Below are 24639 nucleotides of genomic sequence, written 5' to 3' on the forward strand. Positions count from 1 at the left end.
TATATAAGCTTAGATACCACCCTGACTTCTGCGCTGCTGCTGGGGGCAGTGCTGCCTTCAGAATGCCGGGCCAGCAGCCGCTGCTCTCCGGCCACCCAGCTCTGAAGGGCTCTGACTGTCAGCCATGTACAAGGCTGACAGCCATGGCATGCACAGGAGCTGACAACTTGCAAACCCCCCATAATAACCTCACAACCCCTTGAGGGGTCCTGACCCCCAGTTTGAGAGTCCCAAACCTAAGTTTTCCATAGACTTATTTTTTTCCTGTAAAATATTAGATTTTTTTAAAAGAAAAGTTGTCTGACCATTTGATTTTTGTTAATGAAAGCCCAACTCAAGACCCTTGCACCTGACCCAGTACTGAGCAGACATATGGGAGGTTGGTGATGGAGAGGAGGCAAATAGTTTTCAAGCTGAAGAGCCTTTACACAGAGTCTATTTCAAACCCATAGCTAAATCAGATTACCTGGGTTTTTATGCACAACTTCCTCTTACCAAGTGAGAGCAAAAAATCTATGCAAATGGACTCGCCAGCTTCATTTCCTCCCCAGGCATGCTGCCAAGCAGAATTGGGCTCTATAACATCTATGGAGCTTGCACCCCATGTAATCTGGCATTGCAGAGTGGACTGGTTCCTGGGATGCCTTTCATCCAATGAATGGAGGGCTACATAGGCCTCCAGTGACACACGTTTTACAGTTACTGATCTCTTGATATTTGCAGTCATATCCAAAATTGCTCACTTGGCAAATGAAAAGTAACAGTGAGCTGTTTCAGTAAACAGTAAACCAGTGGCTCCTATACAGAAGTCTGAGGACCAGCAGTGTCTATGGAGCACTTGCTGGTGCCCTGCAGGGGATATCAAGAGGGTATGGTTTATTTTTCAAGAACTAAATTACATTTAAAAAAGCTAAAATAGACTGAAGACTTTTGTAATAAGTGATTGCTAAGTGATTGCTGCAGTTGCCATAGGGATGTTATTTCATCACAAATGGAAAAGGAAGATTATTCGTTTACTTGCTTATTTGCACGTCAGTGATGTTCTGACACGCATGCCCTGTGATGACATTCATTTTAGTCCATTATACCGAGCAACGTACACTTTGGTAACAGCCTATTCTCTCTGCAGTAAACAATACAGATAGATCAAAACACTTGCATTGTAACCTGTGTGCATAATCTAATCCAGGCCACCAGAGACTGGGAAATGGGGACAACATATATGGCTCTCAAATGGACTACTTAACCAAAAAATTAAAATAAAAAAATGTAGACATTATCAGATTCCCTCTCAATAATTAAAAATAAAGGTCAAACCTTAAAAACAGCTGTTTTTAACATGTCTGGGGCAGTAAGATGCACATTTGTATTGAACTAGACATTTTGGCTTAATGATGTATTTGACTTTATAATAAAAAAAAAACCTCAAAGTTCTCCCAAGCTACTCAGTACTTTCAAAATCTTTCTTTTTAAAGGTATAGTATATCCCAAATTAATGAAACGGTATTTGTTGATGTCCAAATTAGAAAAACTATTCAAAATATGCCCATAAACTTTTAGTCTCCTATTAAATAAAAGACAGAATTTTGTTTTGTTGTAATTTTACATAGAAGACTGAGTTTACATTAGTGCATTTGTTAGCCATTACCAAAAAGGAGTCTAAATTTAGTATTTTTTGCCCAGACAAAAATCTCACTTATTTATCTTTAAGTATGAAAAGCGCTAAATAACCTAAGGGATAGGTCCCTAAAATGGAAAGATAAGCAGAGAGACTTCCTATCTTAAAAAAATAGCCTTTAAGCTTTTCTGAAGCAAAACCTTTTTGCCAATTCCGTGACATATATTCAAATGAATATATTCCTAGTATGATTCTAAGCATATTTAGAGTTTTGAATATTTTCAGTATGAAGTTTCTTTTTTTTTTTTTTTTTTTTTTAAATTAACTTGTTTTTTGTGTTACACGTCTTCCCTCTGCCACTATTCTGCTAGATAGCATAACTAACAGATTCCCCACAGAAATGTTTTTTCCCCAGGGAAGTAGCAACTGTATGGGGCTAGTCTTTTGATTTTTCCAAACGAATTCTCTGCTGTTCCACACTTTGAGCTTTTAAAATACAGAATTCTCTCTAAATTGTAAATATATTTTCCCTTGTTAGGTAAAGTGTACCTGTTACAGTTATGACAGATGGTTTGCCTACACAAACACATTCAATTTGTGGCTAGCATGGTGGGGAGGGAATCTACCCTATAGTAGGTGTTAGTGAGCATCAGCAAGGTCCACACAGAGAGTTCATGTGTGACAGACCGATGCAGGGTAGATTTATACCCCAGCTTACCACAAAATAAATGTATTTATATCTTTGGTACTTAAAGCCCAAGACCATCTCTTCTCAGAGTTTTAACTATAAGCCCAATATTGAACATTCTAGAATGTGTAGTTCAGTTTTGGGGCAAGAATGAAACTGGAAATATTTTCCTTTTCCTTCTATTCAAACAGAGCAGTAACACTCATCCTTTGTAGGGGACCTAAAATCATTACGTGGAAATAAATCATGAGGTTTTTTAATATGATCTTTAATAAAAGCCAAAGATGACATGGAGCTATGAATGCTCATTGATTGATCTTCCATTGCCCATGACGTGACAAGCAGTGGCTATCAGGATACAGAAGGCCCATCTCTACTACAAGCAATGGCGACATTTTCTAAATGAATATCATCATAAAAAAAGACAGATAGAAGAATTATTAAGCACTGGAACAAGTGGAAGATGGCTTTGACAGTGTAGACTGAATACACAAATAGATAAACTGTCTTCCAAAATTGCCAACCTAAAGTATTCTAAAATTATGAGCTGGATTAAAAAGCCAAACTCATGGTATGTGTGGTCTTTTCACATTGGAAATTAAATCTTAAATGCACACTGAAAAATGCAGGCAACACATCTGGCTGATATGGTCTCCTAACTCCTGGGATAAGGTAGTGGAATTAAGTTCATTCAGAACAAGAGCTGTTACTGGAGTTAAGTTTTCTATATCTGCAGAAGAAAATATATGAAGCCATATACAAGGCTAATATTCCCAGCAAGAAAGAACACTTGACTTTCTCTCATTTATCATACCAGAAGTTACAAAGCCAAAAAGCAGGCTTAAAGCATCAGGGCAGAATTTTTATAACTTAAATACTTCAAATGTAGATACATAATCAGGTACCTAAGTAGCTTGATTTTTATGGTACTGAGCACCCACAGATCCCAATGAAAACAAAGACCTGAAGTCTTGTAGTAGGTTACTCAGCAGTTTGTGCTCTCTTACTAAAGAGATAACTGAGCAACTCATATATATAACAGGTAGCATTCACTGTTATGGAAAGATGAGAAACTGAAATGGCAGTTGCTATGGATACTGCTACACAAAAATAGGAGAGATAGTGGGATGAGCTAGAATATCATGAACTAGAATACCAAAAATATCTTGTAGGAATTAGATTTCCAACCACAATACACTGAAATGGGTTTTTTCTGTTCTCATGATAAAAGAGGAATTCATTAGAAAGACAATCACTTCTAGGCTTATTACTATTTACTTATAATTTATGAATCAAAATAGTTTCAAAAAATAGTATTATTTTAGATCAAAGAAAAAAAACAAATACTGAATAGCTTTAGTGAAATACATCACATGAAATATCCTAAGCATCCATGCATTAACACTTTATACTGAACACTGTCTGGTCAACTACCACTTATATTAGCATCAGCCAAAAACAACATATCTGACCTTCTTTCCAAAAATTGAAGTATAGAAATCAAGATGTTCATTCTGTCCTTTTGGTAGAGATATCAGAACATGACCTGTGTTTCCCCAAACTTAACAGATCCAGCAACTGCAACGCAGTAGGCATAGCTGACATACATCTTATTATATATACTAACAATAATAATTTCAAAAGTGTTACAATCCTGTTTAGAAAGATGTGTGCATTAATGCAAACCAGGGGAATAATTTTTAAGTATAATCTGACAATGAGTATGCTGTAAACTGTACAAGGTATTCTGTACGTTTTTGTGAATTAAACATGTGAAATCTGTGCTCAAACACGTCTGTTTAAGAATTAAAAAGAATATAAATATTTGCTACTCATTCCTTTCCAATGTCACAACAGTTACTGCACTACATCATTTCAATCGCAGTGTGAATTCAGCATACAAACATTTTCATCATTTTATAATGAACAGCATGTGAAAAAAGGTAGCCAGAAACACTGAACATGTGATTCCCACACACTTACATTGCTGCACTAAGTATATTAAATTGTATTTTTACTTTATAAACACCTCTCCCAGCACATAATGTTGTGACTGTTTGCAGATAGAAAATTAAATATCAAAACAAGTTTCCTGAAAAATAAACTGTTCACCTATAGTAAGGTTCTTGCACATCCCACCAGTTTTGGTCAAGTAAGTGCACTAAAAATAGTAGTGTGGACACTGCGGTAAGGACTCCTACCCCAGGAGCAGGCAGGCTTGTACCTGGGTGGTTAGCCTGTGCCACCACATATGCTGCAATAGCCACACTGCTACTTTTAGCACGTTAATTTGAACAATTAGTGCATGTCTGTTCACTCACCATGGCATCCCCCCTGCATTTGTTAAACTTTTGAATACCTTATTTTTTATTGCATTTGTAGCCCATTTCACGATTTTAATGCACGATCTGCATGCATGATTCATCCGTCACATGAGAATACATTTGCAAGCTAGGATTTGTAAATCTGTATTCTATTTTCCCTTTTGTTGCTAACAACAAAAATAGCACCCTGAGCCTGCCACCCCAGGTGGTTGCTTAGGTCGTCTGCCCCTAAATACGGTCCTGCTGGTAGGCATGCTCCCACCTGCGGTGTAGACATTATTCCTGGAGCTCTGGTGTATCGACAGAACAGTGTTCCACTTGCTCCTTGTTTTACTGATTTTAGCTATATCCACGGTAAACACATCAACAATTACTTAAGAGGGGACAAAACCGTGGTTAATCAGCATGGGATGACAAATATCAGCAAATCCCTCAAAGATATAAAAAGATGACAATGCTCATTTTAGGTTCTTATATTGTGGATTAACACAGTGATTTCCAAACTTTTGAAAGCTGACTCCCTTCCACACTATTCAGAAAAATGAAACTAATGCCCATGACCATGCAATCCCATGACATGTTCTTAAAGGCTTACACAGCTTGATTCACAGTATGTCTTTCACCCTTTCCCTGCCCCACACAACAGCGAGCCCTTTCAGAGGGGTGCAGCCCACACTTTGAGAAACACTGGTATAGATATTCATAAAATGGCATTTCTCCCTCTGTCCAAGCTTTGAACAGTGAAATTGTTAAAAATGTTAACATTTACATTCTCATAACTGGCATTTGAGTTAACAGCCACTGAAATGAATGGAGCAGTTCAAACAACTCAGAGCTATTGTTTCAGGCTCTCAGCAAACTCAGGCAGATGATTTTTGCATTAGTTACATTTGCTTCACATTTTGAAGGTTTTATTCACAACTATGATAACTAGAAATTGTCTTTTTTTTTAATTGAAAGCTGAAATTAAAGAACAAAGGTCTGTCCAGGGCCCTCTGGCAATTTTTGTGTTTCCCCCAATGGCACCTGCCCACAGTCTTGGAAACACTGGACTACAGATACCTTTGCAAATTCACATGATAAAGGGGCTGTGACATTCAAAATTGTTCCTTCTACCCTACTGCTCTTTTCAACTCATACCACCTCTGCTTCACTTCACATCCTTTTCCCCTTCCTGGGGGTTTCCTATCACAATTTTGGGGCTGCATTCAGCAGAAGGTGACACCATCAACACAGCTGAGCAGGTCTGATAACACCGTACTCTGAATAAGATTGTTTAGGAAAGAGACAAACAAACCTAGAACATTATTATATAGCTAGTATGGCAAATTATTTTAAATATGTTTTGAATTATACAAACAAAAGCTAAATATAAGCTAAAATAATTTGTTCCTAAGTTAAATTACTACTTGGAAAACAGAGTTTATAAGACTGATAATCACAATGGCCCTTTCTGGCCTTGGAATCTATCAGGAGTTACCAGTGGTTCACAGTCAAGTTGAAAGGGCATATAAAGTGGGGTCCCACAGACATCAGTTCTGGGTCAGGTTCTACTCAATCTCTTCATCAATGATTTAGATAATGGAACAGAGAGTAGACTTATAAAGTTTGAGGACGATACCAAGCTGGGAGGGGTTGCAAGTACTTTGGAGAATAGAATTAAAATTCAAAATGATCTGGACAAACTGGAGAAATAGTCTGATGTAAATAGGATGAAATTCAATAAGGACAACTGCAAAGTACTCCACGTAGGAAGGAATAATCAGTTGCACACATATAAAATGGGAAATGACTACTTAGGAAAGAGTACTGCGGAAAGGGATCTGGGGGTCATAGTGGATCACAAGTTAAACGGGAATCAACACTGCAATACTGTTGCCAAAAAAAAAAAAAAAAAAAAAATAACTCTGGGATGTATTAGCAGGTGTATTGTAAGCAAGATACCAGAAGTAACTTCTGCGCTACTCCATTCTGATTAGGCCTCAACTGCAGTATTGTGTCCAGTCCTAGGCACCACATTTCAGGAAAGATGTGGACCGATTGGAGAAAGTCCAGAGAAGAGCAACAAAAAAAGATAAAAGGTCTAGAAAAACATGACCTACAAGGGAAGATTGAAAAATTTTTCCCACTCCTGGCTCCAGCTGCAGCTCTGACAGCTCCGACAGCAGTCTCGTTCCCAACTCCCAGGGAGGGACAGGGGTGGGAGGAGGGCGCGCAGCATAAAAAGTTTGGGGACCACTGCTTTATACAAATATTCAATCTCCATTTAAAAGTTGTCAGTGACTGAGCATCCACCATGATCCCTGGTAAGTTGTTCCAATGGTTAATTACTCTCACTGTTAAAAACTTACACCTTATCTCTGGTCTGAATTTCTTTAGCTTCAACTTCCAGCCATTCAATTCTGTTATATGGTCCTCTGCTACACTGAAGAGTCCATTATCAAATATTTGTTCCCCGGGTAGGTACTTAGAGTGGGCAGTTCTGGGCCTGGTACAATTCAATATTTCATTAACGACTTATATAATGTAGTGAGGGAATATGCTTACAATCTACAGATGACACCAAGCTGGGAGGGGTTGCTAGCACTTTAGAGGACAGTATTAGAATTCAAAATTACCTGGACAAATTGGTCTGAAATCAACAAGATGAAATTCAATAAAGATAAGCACAAAGAGCTTCACTTAGGAAGGAAAAAAAATTAAATACATAACTTCAAAATGGGAACCACAGGCTAGCTGGCAGTATTCCTAAAAAGGATCTGGGGATTATAGTGAATCACAAACTGAATATGAGCAAAAAAGGCTAATATTCTGTGGTGTGTTAATAGGAGTGTTGTAAGACATTGGAAATAACTGTCTTGCTCTATTAAGCACTGGTGAGGCCTCAGCTCAAGTATCATGTACAATTCTGGGTGCCACGCTTCAGGAAAGATGTGGGCAAACTGCAGTGTCCAGAGCACCAGAAATGAAAAACATGAAATGAAAACCTGACATATAAGGAAAGATTAAAAACCTGGGAATGTTTTGTCTTGAGAAAAGAAGACTGGGAGGGATGACATGTGATAACAGTCTTCAAATATGGCTATATGGCTAAGGGTTCTTATAAGCAGGAGAGTGATCATGTCCACTCAAGCTAGGACAAGAAGTAATGGGCTTAATATCTTTAGCCAGGGAGATTTAGATTACATATTAGGAAAAAGCTATATGGGTAGTTAAGCACTGCAAAAGGTTTCCAAGGGAGGCTGTGGAAGCCCCATCCTTTGAGGTTTTTAAGAACAGGTTGGACAAATACCTCTCAGGGATGACCTAGGTTTACTTGGCCCTGCCATAGAGCAGGGGATTGGACTTGACTTCTCAAAGTCCCTTCTAACCCTAAATGTCTATTATTCTGTGGTTCCCAATACTTCATCTGTTTCAGGAAGATGCTGTGAACCCACAACTCCTGGCGAAGTCAATCAGAATTGAGTGTGTTCACCTCCTCACTGAAGGTCCTTAGCAACTCCTATGGCATGTCTACACTGCCACGACAGCAGGCATCAATGAGGCAGCATCAATTGAGTGGGTCTGTGTAGACCCAGTCAGTCAATGGGAGAGCACTCGCCCGTTGATGTAGCGTTATGAAGACGCCACGCTGTGTAGACGTAAGTACGTTGACGAGAGATACGCTAGTTACATAATGTAACTAGCGTATCTCATGTCAATCCAGCATGGCAGGTAGACCAGGACCTAGTCTTGCATGGTTAAATCCCTTACTTGTTAAACACTGCCAAGACATCTCATTCTAATGTTATTTTATTTACTTATAAAAATATGATGGGACCTGACAAAGGAGAAAAAGTATGAACAACTGGAGGACCTCCATTCAAAAAAATATTCCAAATATCAATGCTACAGTTTTGCACAGATTCCCATCCACTTTGCGTAAGTGAAACAAAAGCTATGAATGCCTTAGGTTAATCTTTGATCAAGTTAAGCTTCAAGTGAAAATGTTACCTGAATGCTTCAAAGTAGTTCATGTTTACAATTAACCCTTTAAATTAAGAAAACTGCAGCTAAAAAAGTCTAAATTTAAGTGTTTTCTGCATGAAATCAATTTCCATTTTGAAGAGAGATTTCTTTCTCAAAACCAGTGACAGACTACAGTATCTACATAACTACCAGCACAAAATTAAAATTTTATGCAACCCTCTAAGTTTTTGAGCTAACTTTTCCTGTCCCCCGCACCCTCCCCCTCAAAAAAGAAAGCGTTCATTATGCTGCTCCTCTAATCCCTTTGGAGTCTTTGATGATACTCAAACCTAAAAACATCCATTCTGGAAAAAATATTTTATAAATTTCTATGCTAACTTATCTTACCAAACAATATGAACTTGCTGAAGGAAAAATAAGCAAGCATGTTACTGCAAAATCAGAAGTCCCTTCATGTAAAACAAAAAAAATCCTTCCATAACCTAAAACCTATGTAAGGCAGTTGCCACTAGATGGCTCCTTTGTATTACATATTTCCCAGTAACACTGTTCCATAAAATGGTAACAAATTTAAGTGATCCTCATATGGGATGCTGCCCTACCACCACTCAAACACACATCTATTTGCATGTGCAAAAGCAATTTCTGGTAACTTTCCATGTTAATTACCTGCTTTCTTAGGTAGGCCATTTATTTGAGATTCCTTGTAAAGGACTGTGTAAGCACTCCATAATTTTGGCATACCTACTTTTTACTAAACTAACATGTGGTTAGTGCTTAAAAGTTTGCCTAACTACAATTTACCACTGATTTCTACTTTAAGAAATGATTAAATGAAGCTATTTAAATCATTCAATTATAAATGGTATATAGGTATAGGTTTCCTGATTTGATCTCCTGCATGATAACTATTCTCCTATTTTGGGAATGGGTAACAAAGTTGAAACAGCTTTGGCACCACCAAAGAAGCCTTTTTCACTCTTGCAACTGCAACCACCTGCTTGTCCGCCTCTCCAGGCTCCCTTGAATATTGCAACAAGGCTTCAGAGTACCCTGGGTGAAAGCAAGACTTCAGAGCAGTGGGTGAAGTCCAACAACTTAACCACCTAATAGACTACTCCATCCAAAAAAAAATACAATCAAGGATGATATCTACAATGTGCAGTACCATCTGCTTTTCTTGAAGTCTAATGTCATACACATCAGTGTAGAACGTGCTAAAATAGTAATAGCCTTCTGCCGTTTGGACCGAGTGTCTGGCATTATATGGTTTAGGGCACTAAACAGTGTTTTAGAAACACTGTATGAACAGTAACTCTATGACATATTAAGATAAAGGCAAGCCTGGCTGTTCACCTTAACCTTATCTTCAGTTAACACTGCTCCTCCTCTAATCTTTCCACACCTGCGTTCTTTCTCCCTGACCACCACATATATCATATTTAAGGATATGATTTTGTCACAAAGATCATGGATTCCGTTAGTTTAACACACTTCTGTGCCTTCTTTGCTCGAGCTGCCAGCTCGCTCTGCAGTGGCGAGGCGCAGGGCTGTTGGCACCCCTCCACCCTCAGCAGGAGGGCTCGGGCTTCAGCCCTCACACTGACAGGTCGCATGCTTCCATGAATTTTTGTTTATTGCCCCCAACCTGTCCTTATTTTTTATTTAAAATAACCGTGACAAAATCTTAACTTCAATCATATTCAGTGTCATCCACTCTGCCGCTACTGCTTCTGTGACCATCAAACCACCATTCATGACCTGCTGTTTTCACCCCCCTTCCTCATTTCTACTAAATCTGTAGTCAAATCCCTCCTCTTCAGTCTTGATTCCTTTGCCGCTCTCTCCCAAAGGCCATCCCACCAATCTTTAACTTTGGTTTTGGTTCACCCCCATTATCTGGTTCCTCCATTTCTGCACTGTTGAATGGTTCCTGAGAAAATTCCATGAGTACAGAGGCTTCTTCTACTACACATTTACTCTCTCCCCCTCCAGCTGTGTCATCTTGTGTTAGAAGCACTGTTTTTCTCACTCTTAATAAAACTTGTGTGTATAGTTTAGGGATCATCAAGTTCTCTTTTACTCCAAACATCTAGAAAACCCAAATCTCGTCATTGCTTCCTCCACAAATTCTTTATATCCAACCTTTTCTTTTAGTTCAAACAAACCACTTGTCGATGCTTTCATTGTTTTCCTTCATTACTGTACCCTCCCCCCTCTGTTTCCCACATCATAATCCTACAATCCATACAAAGTGGATAGCTAACATACACTTCGCCAGTTGATCTGATCATCTGAATAATATCCCACAATTCTTCCCATCTTGTCGGTCTTATTTCACTCTCTGTACCCGAACTACAATGCCAGTTCCAATATCTAATTCATCTAGTTGTCTTACAAAACCATTTTCCTACTTTCTTCCACATTATCCCTGGCTATATAGAACCTCCCTGAGCTTCTCTAGAAGGCCCCTCCCCTATCCTGATTCAAGTCCCTTCTTAGGGGACCATTTCATCCATGAAGTCTACAAGAAATTTAGCCAATGAGACTTTTATGTGTTTTTATTTCTTACACATATAATTCTTCACTATGACATACACTGGTTCTTCTAAGCAACCATATTATCTTACTGATTGTACCCCTTTCCTTCTGTATCAACCCAGTCTTGCTACTCCCTTTGATATACCATATCTAATATTACACATCATCTTCCCAGGGCAGGGTTCATGTCTTTGATGTGTATTGCAAGGAACCTAGTACATCTGAAGTTGTTGTGATAAATCTTACAACTTTAGTGTAAAGTAATTGTTAACCAAAGGTTTCAGGAAAGAAATCTTGTCCCCAACTTATACCTCATTATACAACGGGCTAAATGCATTTGGGGACTGTTGCCTTCCCTCTGAAGCATCAGGCACTAGCCACTGAGAAATGTATCTCAGGAGGCTATTCAAATGAACAAAATTTGAAGTAAATAAATATTGATCTAAGCCTCTAGCTGATCAGATTATCCCCACGACCTGGGGGAATATTGCAGCACTTTGCCAATAACAAATACATTTAGTTTTAGGGTAGTGGTTCATTTATTATTATACATTCTGTACTTGTTCTGTGCACAGGACTGACTCTTTTCAGCATCAAAGGCTCTGTGTCCAGTGGATCCTAACACAGATGTGTGTGGCTGTTACTTCCTTTTTGGCACTGGTTGGCAGGGAATAGGTGGTCAGAGACTGAGCAGAGGCTTGGCTCCACCCCATAACATGCTAGCCAATGCTGCTGAGCTAGCGCAGTGGGGTGGTGGAGGGAGGGGATGAAAGACGTGATCTGCTAGACCAGTAGAGGAAAAGGAGATTCACTGTTCCTTCCCTAGTCCACTCCTGAGGCACCACAGCCACACACCAAAACATAAAATAGCAATTTGAGATTGTGCCCTTTTAACTTTCTTTGAACACAGTGTGCTGCTCTCTAGACTGTATTTGAATTGCCAGTCTTCAGAGACCTGCACTTGTACATTAAACTCAGTGCAGATGCAAACACTTTATGTTGTGTTTATTCACTTGCTTTGGGCTGAATCAGAAATCTTTTGCATTCCCTAAAATCCCTCCGTAGTCAACAGGAGTTACAGGTGAGCAAGGAAAGCATGAGTAGGCCCCCTTAATTTCCAAGGCAAATTTCTTCACACAGATCAAAACCACTTATCACTGTAAAGAAGGAAAAAGAAAATAAGAGGAAGAGGGGGCAGGAAATAGATAACAGTAAGTGCCAAAGGGAAAATTAAATTAGGCAGGAGTGAGATGTTGCTCTGGTTTTAAAATAAGTTAATATTTTCAAATATATAAAGGGTGAGCAAAAGAATTACTCAAAGAAGGCTGGAAAAAATGGAAACTTGCAGAAAAACAAATGGGGGGGGGTTCCCCTAATTTAAGTGCAATGTATAATCTTTTACATATATATGCTTACTTTCTTGAACCTCTCTAAACTATGTTCCACAGGTCTTATTTCAGAGGGAATGGAAAATGAGAATGGCAGAATACTGGAGCTGATGAGAAGGCTTAAAATTAACATTGTTAAAATTCCGATGGGCATGTAATTACATTCACAGGGCAGGCTTTTTTCTAAAAGTTACAAGCCACATTTGTGGGTAATTTCTAGCTTATTTCAATTCCAGCCAATGTTATGCATTAGGTTTATATTCTGACCTCTCCAAGTGCTGACTTGCTTTCACCAGTACAGACTGCATCATAAGCCAAAATTCTTATTATTTGCCCACAATATACAGAGAAAGGGTTTGTATATCAGGCTCCAGTCCTGTATTATGATTTGTGCAGGTGGACCACTGTACCTACAAGGAGTGCTACTGAAGTCAACAGGGCTGCATCTATGTGGATCATAATGAAGGATCAGGGCCTTTGCATTAAAAAGCTAAGCCAGTTGGTTTCTCAAAATACTCATATGAGCTACAGTACTACATTTATTCCATGAAGTTTATTTAGTAAACTTCATAGCATAATCATTTTACTTACAGAATATACCGCTTTTCAAATACAAAAAAAATTAGTGAGATAGAATACACAGAGGAGTGCAGGGCATGGGGCAAACCACACTGTGGGGGCTCCATGCCTGGAGGTCAACCCTGCATTTGGGCCCTTCCTCAGCCTCATGCGCTCCCTTCTCCCCCCATGCAGGGCAGGAAAAGTCCCCGGCTCCCACAGCACCGCCCCTCAGCTGCCCTGGGGAGGGGGATCTGTACCTGCAAGTGGGGGAGGGGGCGCACACACCGCTTACCTTCTCCTGCACAGGGCAGCAGAACCTGACTGCACAGTGCCCGTCTCTCCTGCTCCAGCCCCACAGCTCGGCGCTGGCTCGGATGGGGCGGCCTCACCCCCTGCCTGCGGGGGGCGCGGCGCGCGGGCGCTGGGCTGGCCCTTCACAACATTCATGGGGTGTGGGGCACAGGAGGCTCTGAGGGGCGGCTGCCACTGTGCATCATGTGAAAGGCTGGCCTGGCGCACGCACGCACACACACCCCACACCCCCGTAGGCTGCTGCTCAGCTCCCTCTAGCTCCCGGCATAAAGCCGGGGCCCTGGCAGTAGCCACCTGCCTCCCACCCGATCTGGAGAAGGGCTCCCCAAAGCATGGGGCCCGGGGCGGTTGCCCCGATCTGCCCTACCCTTGGTACGGCTCCGAGAATACATTGCTTCTTGTGCTTAACGGACTTATGCTCCACTGTCGTGTGAGGCCCAGAAAAAACACTTGCGTAGTCAGACACTTCATTTTTATCTCAAATCTTAAATAGCCATTACAACACATAGCCATTATACTGTTGATGAGCGGTAAATAAGTAATACTAAAAACAAAAAAAAGACAATCCATACCTCCATTTCCATTTTCTTCATCCTGCAAAACAAAAACAAAGTACAATTAAAACATCAATTTATCAGATGGAAGAAAACATATAAGTACCAAAGGTTTAAAAAAATGGGTGCCTAGTTAGTATGGGTTTTTGAGCCTTCAGTACTTAAGTAAGTGATCTGATGTTCATGGCAGAGGCTGGATGCTTAGCACTTTTTAAAATTAGGCATTAATTACTGAAAATCTTGGCAGTGTGTATATTTAAACAAACAAATCTCATCTTAGTTCCTTGATATGTCACACAGCTGCAGTCATATGGCGTTACTTGATTCAAGAAAACAATATAATAAAATGTAAAGCTGTATTGCAAGCATGTGCACTTAATCTAAAATCACGAGAGGTTCCACTTTTTGGTCTATCAACGATTCATTATAAAATTGGTTCACTTTAAAAGTCTGAAGTATTTTCTAACTGCAAGCCCTGCAAACTCTTCCTGAAATCTAAACATCAAACTTTCTTTGTCTGTAATCCTACGATCAATATGTTTCTAGACTTCTACAGATAGCTCTTAGGTGACAGTTTTGTTGATGACGTTGCTCCTTCTCACTTACTTTTCAATATTAACAACTCAAAACTGGGTTGTGTCAGTGAACTATGCAACTATAACTTGAATATACTCATGAAGGAGATGAGCTGAATAAGCCTGTGCCTTTTTTACACAGTCATTTTGCTGTCCAGAACCACACTGTAAAGTGAATATGGAGATTCAGTAGCAACTCCACAGTTAAGATCAACCTCCTATTCCATATTAAGATTGATTTTATCTGCTCCCTGACTTCACCAAAATTCTACCAATTTGGAAATTTACATGGCCTTACATCAAAGTAGAATTTTTCTGGAAAAGCTAAGGCAATAAGACACTTAAATACAAGGTGTCTCCTCCCACATTGCCAAAGGAAAATTTTGAAAACACATTCCAACTTCTTCAAATGTCTACTAACTTTTTCATCTCAGATTATTTTTTTTAAAAAGCAGCTTGGTTTAGGAATTTACTTTGCCTGGCTGACATGGCCTCATTCAGAATAAGGTGAACTAGTGAAGGCAGAGTCAGAAGTTATTTAGTGATCTTACCTTTGCAATTTGTTTTTTTAAGTGGAACCTTCATTCCAAATTTCCAGGCCACTTCTATTAAAAAACAAGAAAAGCCTACATCTTTCTCCTATTAATTTTGTTTTCCTTTGATGACAGCTTTTCATCCCAACCTTTACACCAGGTTAATATTTTTTCCTAAAAGTTTATAATATGTAATACAATATAGACCTGGGAAAGGTCCCTTTAGCTACAACATGCCCCACTGTGACACAGCAATTCAGTATAATCTGCATCACAATACACTGTCATCACAGTACAGAAGTTACCAATGGGTCTGCTGAAGCTTTAAAAACCTCAACACAAAAAATTAACTTTAAAAAGGATTGAGCTAGTAAGGATCACATGTCTATTCTATCACTAAAAAGCAGATACAATTGTTATATCAATTAGGTGAATTTTGTGAGAATAGCCAGTTGTATACCCTTGCATTTTTGTACAATACTGACTGTTCAGTATAAAAACACTGTCCCAGCGAACAACTAGTGTTAAAAAGTCATTATTACAGCACTGGCTTCCTGTAACAGTTCAACTTGTTTTGAACTAGGATCACCCAAAAGGATTGCAGCATAGAATTACATAATGGCAAACATCTGTATTTCTCTAGTTTCCACCCAATTCATTGAATGAAAAAAATATGTTTGAGACTTTAAATATTTGGCTTCTCATTTTCCAAGGCTATATAATGATGGGTCAGAACTATGAGAGGCACCCATTTAACATATGATACAGTTAACACAATACTGGTACCAATTCTACAATAAGTAATCTATCCGTTTGTGAAGAACTGGAAAGCTGTCATCGGGCATATGCAGCTCAGTCATAAAACAGCTGCAAAAGATTAACATTAAATGGATTTTGTATGATACCAAGGCAATGATCTCAATCCTTTTAAAAAAAACAAAACTAAAACTAAAAAAAACCCACAACCTACACGGAGCACTTGATAATGCAAACACTTCTGAATTTTAAAAATATTTCTTTACATTCACCTCACATACATGCTGCAAAACTTTTTAGCAAGTACTGTTCCAGTTATATTGCATTATTCATAATACAAACAAATGCCTATCTGACTAATTTAACATGCAGAAGTACTTCACTTATAAAAATAAGTTTCTGTTGCTACTTAGCACTAACAACAATTAAACAGATAACGTTCATTATACTCTTCTCTGCTTCATCATGTCTCTCGGCTCCTTCATTTCCCCATTGATACCAGCCTTGTCTGCCCATTTGTCAGCTTCTTACATCTCCTCTCACACTGCCCCTTACACATAGAATGCCCTTCCATATCCTTCCTCAAGACCAGCCATTGCCATGATGTACATAACAAATCTGCCAAAAAATAAAGCTGGGTTGGGAAGCAGACGACGACAGTCGATGCCCAATTTATATAACAATATATTTTGGAGAGAAGTATATAAAATTGTGTGTGTTTGATTTCTCGCTCTCTCACCTGTCTTCTTAGATAAAAGGCTCTTTTGGAAAGGGACTGTACTTTTATATGTATCTGTAGAGCACCTCACACAATGGGTTCATGATCCTGAATGGGCTCTCTGGTACAAACATAATATATATATATATATATATATATATATATATATATATATATATAAAATGACAATACTACTTTATAAATACCATTAGTCCATCTGTTCACATTCAAATATTACAATATTATTATATTTCAATAAAATGCAATGAAAATAGAGACAGTATAGCAAGTGAATTGTAGTTAATAAATCTGGCTACTTATGAATGTCCTGAGAACTGTAGCCAAGATTGCTTTCCCCACCCAATCAAATTTTCATCTGACAGACTGTTGTAACAGATCTTTATGGATGCAGATCTTCACCATAGTGACCCATGCGTTTGTCAGCTTTTCACCTAATTGCCACGCTGTGTTCTGCTTGAAGCTACACTTCACGTTTACTAAAACCCAAGCTAAGATAGGAGCCAGCTTATTTCATGTGTTCTACAGAGCATTACACCTGTGCTCCAGTCTGCAAGGATTCACATTTGGTCTGCAGTGTAATTCGGGCTGTTTGTCTGGAGGTATGCCAGTTATGGTTTGGGTTAACTTAGAAACAGCCTTAACTGTTTTCTTTATCCCATAAAGGAGGTCTATGGAGGCACTTGCACTGGCTGACCCGAGAGTTGTATGACTAAGACCTGAAAGAACAATGTTCTTAGTGGAGAACTCTCAACTCTGGAGCTCACTTCCACCACTGATCCAACCCAAGTCTCCTAGCTTTTATGATACATTGCAAATCTCATCTATTTTCTCAGGCTTTTCCAGAGTGGAGAACATTAGAAAATTTCTCTTACTTTTGGGGAAGTTTAGTAGGAATATTAAAATAAATAAATAAATAAATGGAAGGCCACAATTTTGGCTCTATCGTATCTTTCTACATTTCTTGGGTATGCGCTAGGACAAAAGAGCCTTTGTCACACTTACGACTCAACAGTGCTTGTTTTTCATATTGTAACTAAGAGACACTGCTTGGTTGGCATTGACTATCACCTTAATGCAGTGTTTCTCAACATGGGGGTCAAGACATCCTGGGGGACTGTGGGATGGGTTTGTGGGCGGGGTGGGAAGGGGTCGCAGTCTCAGGCAGCTTCAGCCCCAGCTAGTAGGACTCAGGCAGCTTTAGTCCCCTCCCTACCTTTTCAACTCTTAGCAGGGGAGTAACGATTTTTTCCTCAAGTCCAAAGGAGGTTGCCAGCATAATAAGGTTGAGAAACACTGCCTTAATGTAACCAAGGCCATCTGTGGCAAGCCGAAGCCATGTCCTGTACCAAGTTTCCCCAATTCTATTAAAACGTCAAATACATGAACCCTGAAGAAACTGAAGTGAATTTGGTGCCCTGCAATTGCTGGATCACAGCAAAGTGGATCTAAACAGAATGAGCTTATCTGATTTGACGATAAACACCCGGTATGAGTATTTAGAATGCGAACTATTTAGGAAGTGCCTAACTCCCCAAATCTGTTACCAATAGAAAATGCCACAATATCACCCTGCCTTTCAGTTCACCTTACTGGCATACCACCAGGGCTGGATTTATACCATACACGCCCCTAGGCACAGCATCTCCATCACAGCCACCCCATCTACAGCTGACCTTCATGTTTTCTGTGCTGGGGGGTGGGGGGGGGGGTGCAATGGAGGCGAGGTGGTCTGGCTAGGCCAGCTCTGGGGGAGATGGGGGAAGGGGGAGTGCGGGGGAGGGCTGGGACAACCAACTCAGCCAACTCTGGGCAGCGGGAATATGCTCACCCCTGGGCTCTGGTTTCTGGCCTTGCCAGGAGGTGGAGCTTCAGGGAGAAGAGGAGGAGCAAATTGGCCAGGGCCTCTGGGCACAGCCCCGTTGGCCCGTGTGGTAATCCGCCACTGTTTCGGACCCCTAGAACGTTCTGCATAACATAGTATACAACTTGGCTAGTTTGGACACCCTGGGAAATATTCAAGTAAAACTGGCTCCTTACGTTGGCAAGCATAAGCCAGAGAATTATCTGCCTTCAGAACACTCAACCCTTGCACACAGTCAGTGTTCTCAAGGCACCTCACCAATTTCATTTCCAACATCTTGTACAGATTCCTGCAGCTACTACACTTAAACCAACAAGGTTTTGAAAAAGAACTCTTACTCTCATTTGTATTCTGGGATATGGTAAAGTCATTGCATCATACCCAGACTATTCCTCTCTCTAACCTCCTTTCAAGGCTTTCTAGATATTATTTTGTGGGGAAGAGGATAGAAGAGGAGGCATAGGCTCACTGCCCAAAAAAACTGATCATAAACAAGTCCTAGGCTAAGGTGCCAGAGACCACATGCCTGCTTCAATATCAGGGGCAGGGGGTTTGGTGGGTGAACAATTAAGATTAGATGAAAATAGACCAAAAATGTCAAACAAGTGCAACTCTCAAGTGGAAATTCATTCACCTGTGTGGACCTGAGTGTGGCTGGATCAGCAGAATGGCTGTTCAAAGAACTGGGGAGATGAAAGGAATCTTTAAGGATCTTTGTTTCCTCTCTGCTCAGTAATGGAAGACCATCTCCCTTCGTTTCCCCCAGCAGTTTATGAAAGCACCTACTACAGAGTTGTCCACTCTGACCAGGACATGTTGACTTGTAAGAAGGTTCAGGGACAACAGGACATGTCTAACTGCTTTTGAGTTCTAGCAAGTCAACGTGAAACCCTTCCTCTCCCAGGGAACAACTCCTCCTGCACTGATCTAGAAGGGAAATGCGTGGTCACAAGCTCAGACTGCCAGTGGTGATAAAGGAAAGACTGAAGGGCATCTACAGAAGGGAATACTTTGGGGAACTGGATCAGTGTAGCTGCCAGGCCAGTGAAGTCTCCCCCAAGGGTCTGAATAAAGAACTGACAGGATTTAACAGAAACAGATCAGAGAACAAATCATGACAAGACATGCTGCCCCTAGCACCTCTCTTTTTGCAGGTCTGGTAGGACCAAATGTCCACTTCCAGCTTTTCAATCTTTTCTGTGGATGTTCACGCTATTGTCTCCTTTCTGTCCATGACTGCACTGAAAAGGATTAACTTCTGGGATTGGGACTGTGAGCTCTTGTGGAGGTTTAACATAAGTCCCAGGGTTTTGAATATGACATGAGGAGATCTGGATATTGCTTGTTATTATTTATTTGTATTACTGTAGAATCTAGGAGCTGCACTCATGGATCAGGACCCCACTGTGAGAGACATTGTACATACAGAGCAAAGAAATGGTCCTGGTCCCGTAGGGCCTGAATGGTCTTTTGGAGGGACTAGGCTTGAATGACTCAGTTATCCAGGTATGGGATCATAAAGAAGCCGTCCAGTATGAGAACAGCTCAAATTACCATCATAATCTTAGTAAAGGTTGGGGTGGGGGGTGATAAACTTGACTGGCAGAGGGATGTTTTGGAAGTGCAAGTGACCCATTAATAACCTTAAAAAGAGTCTGCCAGGGAGATACAGACGTGTAAATACACCCTCTGTAGCAGGTTATGTGGTCAAAGATGTTCATTTTGTCTATCTCCAAAATCTTGGATGGTAGAGATTTTAATACGAACTGCTGAGGTTTTATGAATTGGTTCAGCCACAGGGGTATGGGTGTATCCTGGACCACATAATATCTCACAGTTCCCTTAAGAGATAAGGTGGATAAGGTAATTTCTTTTATTGCACCAACTTCTTTTGGAGAGACAGACAAGCTAGACATTAAAAATCATGGACTGAACAGAGACACTGGATTTATGATTTATCACAACATTCTCTAAACCACAAACCCACTCTTTTTGTCCTCTGACTTGAGGGGTGTTAACAGGACACACTGCCTTGAATAGGCCTTAGAGTATGTGCTAATTACTTAAGCTAAACAAACCGTTCCACCCTGCATTTAGCTGTTTGTTTATTTTTCCCGGTTGTTATTTAAATGTGACTGTGATACAGACATCAATTTTGAATAAACTATTTTAAAAAAAAATCTGGACAGATAAGTGTCAATAGTTTTATGTTAAAAAATCTGCCAAGTTTGACAACCATACTTTCAGGTTTTACAGTAACAAAGTATTACTGCACTTACGGATAGCAAAAAAAAGTTTTTAAAAATGGAAGCTTTTTTCAATACAAGTATCTAAATTATCCTTTTCATACAATTATTTTCAATTTCTATCAAGTCAATTCAATAATGTCTCAGTCACGTTGCTGGGCTGTAGTATTTTGCAAGGGAAGGAATTAAAAACAGGAGGAAAACTTTGGTCTGTGACCTCAGTCAGAAGAGCAGTGCAACAATAATTTATCTAAGGAAAGATGCACTTTGTGAAAATGAAGGAGATCAAGGAGTTTGTACTGCAGAAGAGAGCAAATGAGCTTGACATTTATTAGTACACATGAAAAGTATTTCACCTCAGTGTAAGATTTACACTCATGGAAAAAGAACAGCTTTTACTATCTTAAAGCAGATTGTTATTTTGACATGGATCATTTTTCCTCATTACCACATAAACCTAAGGAGTAAAAAAAACAGAGCACAACAAAACATAATAATGCTTTGTTTCTGAAACATTGGGGTGCTTTTAAAAATATACTTCGTTATTCATTTCACTTACTTTAAAAGAAAAGTGAACAGCAGATTCTGGAGGGTAAACAATGAAGTGTCTTAAGGTAAAACCAAAACCTTGAGACGTCCTCCTTAACTCAACTGTTTTTGGACCAGGCCAAGAGAATGTTTCTTCTTCCTCCGATGGCGATACAACTTCACTCTGCTCTTTTCCATCTTTATGTTTTGACACCTAAAACAGATCAGAAAAAAAAAGTCTGGATAGATTCTGTAATTTTTATTTTTATTATATATAAAAAGAGGCTATCCTTCCTCTATCTTCAAGAAACAAAATTTAAAAGACAAAATACACATAGGATCATATCAAGCTGTAAGTTCTCTTAATATACTTCTTGTTCCATCAAAGATTAAACCTCAAGTTATATCCTGAATACAGTTACTTTTAAATTGTAAGTGAAGCTATATGTACCTCAAAGTCAACATACAAAAATCAAGCACTAGAGTTTAATACTTTGTACTAAACTAACCTAGAGAGATGTGGACAGATTGCAAATCTTGTTGGACTCGTAATTTACTCAAATACAAATACTGAACTGCTTCTGCTGGGATTCCATTTCAGGTATTTACACAGCACAAACACACTATGTACTGTACAGAGACCATTCTCTTCTGACCTCTAATTCACATAAAAATGGCCTAATTGGATCAGACCAATGGTATCCTATCTTCTGACAGTGGCTGGTACCAGATGCTTCAGAGGGAATCTACTGAATAGGGCAACTTATTGAGTGATCCACCCATCGTCCAGTCTAGCAATTAGAGGCTTAGGGAAACCCAGAGCATGCAGTTGTTCCCCTGACCATCTTGACTAACAGTCATTGTTAGTCCTATCGTCCATTAACTTATCTAGTTCTGTTTTGAACTGACCTATACTTTTGGCCTTCACGATGTCCCCTGGCAATGAGTTCCACAGGTTGGCTGTGTGTTGTGTGAAGTAGTACTTCCTTATATTTGTTTTAAATGGCTGCCTATTAATTTCATTGGGTGACCCCTGATCCTTGTGTTACGTGAAAGGGTAAATAATACTTCTCTATTCACTTTCTCCACACCATTCGGGATTTTATAGACTTATCATATCTTCCCCCATCACCTCTTTTCTAAACTAAACAGTCCTAGTCTTCTTGATCTCTCTCATATGGAAGTTATTCCATACTACTAATCATTTTTGTTGCCCTTCTCTATACTTTTTCCAATTCTAATATATCTTTTTTAAGATGGGGTGATCAGAACCGCATCCTGTATTCAAGGCATGGTATACCATGGATTTATATAGCAGCTGCATATTTTCTGTCTTATTAAATATCCCTTTCCTAAAGGTTCCTAACATTCTGTTAGCTTTGTGCACTTCTACTGCATGTAGAGTGGATGTTTTCAGAGAATTATCTATAATGACTCCTAGATCTCTTTCTTGAGTGGTAACAGCTAATTTACACCCCATCATTTTGTATGAATGGTTGGGATTGTTTTCCAACGTGCATTACTTTGCATTTATCAACAACAAATTTCATCTGCCATTTTGTTGCCCAATTACCCAGTTTTGTGAAATCCCTTTGTCACTCTTCACAGTCAACTTTGGACTTAAATATGTAATTTTGTATCATCTGCAAACTTTGCCACTGCACTGATGACCCCCCTTCTTTTTCCCCCCAGATCATTTATCCAGTACAGATCCTTGGAGAGATCCCACTATTTATCCCTCTCCACTGTGAAAATTGACCATTTATTCTTACCCTTTGTTTCCTATCTTTTAACCAGTTACTGATCCATTACTTCCCTCTTATCCCATGACCACTGACTTAGCTTAAAAGCCTTTGGTGAGGGACCTTGTCAAAGGCTTCCTGAAAGTCCAAGTGCACTATATCTACTGAATTACCCTTGTCCACATGCTTGATGACCCCCTCAAAGATTTCTAATAGATCGGTGAGGCCCAATTTTCCTTTACAAAAGCCATGTTCACTCCTGCCCTAGTTGACTCTTGCCCAATATATTGTGTTAAACTATGTGATAATTCAGTTCTTTACTACATAGTGTGCTCAATAACTGGTATTCTGAGAGCAGCAGCAACTGAACCAGATCAGTTATTACTTTTTAACCTCTTTACTTCCCTCCACCAATCACCTTCCATCTGACAAAACTGACAAATGTAGTGAAGGTCCATCCATAACTGATTCACAAGTTAAATGTTCTATCCCTGAAAAGGAACTACACAAGGTGTAGACAAAAGCAAATCCAATTTCTACCTTACACAACAAAATTTAAAGCAATGTGACAACAGAACACAACTGTGACAAAGCAATGTGACAACACAACTACTTGATCTAGAGGGGTTTAATCCTTTGTTATTCAAGCAAATACTGACTTAATCTCTGTGTTTGAGTTCATTCCTAAAGTGCGATTCCCCCTCCCAATGTTTCAGTTGCCAATGCCACCCAAAATTACACTAGTAGCAAAGTCAAAATTCCATCTTCCGTTACAGTTACATCCCACCCTCTCAAGCATAAACAAAAACCTGTATTTAAAGAATAACCAAATATTTATGTAGATTTCATATAACTATAGCTCAAATTATGCAGTCTTACTAAATTGTGTATCATCATCTCCTTTCATCCAGCTGCATCATCAGACAATCTTTTACTCATAACATTCACTTGAGATTTTCCAAACCAATGCCACTTCATGCTTATTTACCTCAAAGCCAAAGTCAAAAGAAAGAGTTTAAAAAAAGTAGTATGTGAAAACCTATGAGGCCTTCCAAATAAGATCCCACGTTCTGTCTCCCCTTTGGGTATTTAAGCCTGTGATCACGCAGATTTTTTTTTTCCCCAAATAGCATGAATAGCCCATAGTTGCTTTAGTTGAATATTAAAATTTAATCTTAGATTAAAAATGGGGAGGTCTCCAATATATTACTTTTCAGGGACCATTTTTTAAAAATCTATAAGAATTAGGGAAGAGGTCCCCAAACTGTGGGGTGTGCCCCCTGGTGGATGCAAAGGAACCTTTGAGGGCAGTGCGGGGGGCCTGGGCCAGCCTACATGGGGGGCAGAGAGGAAGCACCACCCAGTCCTGCGCTGCTCCTGTCTCTGTTCCGGGCCCCAGCTCCCAGCCCCACTCTGGGCTCCAGCTCCCTGCCCCCATGATCTCATTCCTGGCCCTGGGCTCTGGCTCCCAGACCCGTTCGAAGTCCCAGACCTTGTGGTCCTATTCCTGGCCCAGGGCCCTGCAGCTGCAGCTCCAGCCCTGCCCCAGCTGCAGCTCAAGTTCTGGCTCCAGGCCCCCGACTGCAGCTTTGGCCCTGCTCCAAGCTCTGGCTCCCAAGAGGGCACGGACCAGGTAAGGGGGCGCAGGACCCCAAAAGCTTGGGGACCACTGAATTAGAGCGATTAGAATTAACTGGAATCTGA

General features: G+C 39.8%; 1 protein-coding gene across 6 annotated transcripts in view; it reads right to left on the reverse strand.

The window, feature by feature from the left end:
- The window catches only part of ARHGAP21 (Rho GTPase activating protein 21), a 206695-nt gene that overhangs the window by 92569 nt on the left and 89487 nt on the right, over positions 1-24639 (reverse strand). For all 6 annotated transcript variants that reach the window (XM_067562379.1, XM_067562381.1, XM_067562384.1 and 3 more), the window contains 2 exons: positions 21225-21407; positions 13974-13995 (listed from right to left, as the gene is read on the reverse strand). In XM_067562379.1, coding sequence (XP_067418480.1) covers positions 13974-13995; positions 21225-21407 — 205 coding nt within the window. The remainder of the gene's footprint in view (positions 1-13973; positions 13996-21224; positions 21408-24639) is intronic.

This window comes from Emydura macquarii, unplaced genomic scaffold, assembly GCF_026122565.2.
Source record: "Emydura macquarii macquarii isolate MOO-44397 ecotype Brisbane River unplaced genomic scaffold, CSIRO-AGI_Emac_v2 contig_2422, whole genome shotgun sequence".
Classification (NCBI taxonomy): domain Eukaryota; kingdom Metazoa; phylum Chordata; order Testudines; family Chelidae; genus Emydura; species Emydura macquarii.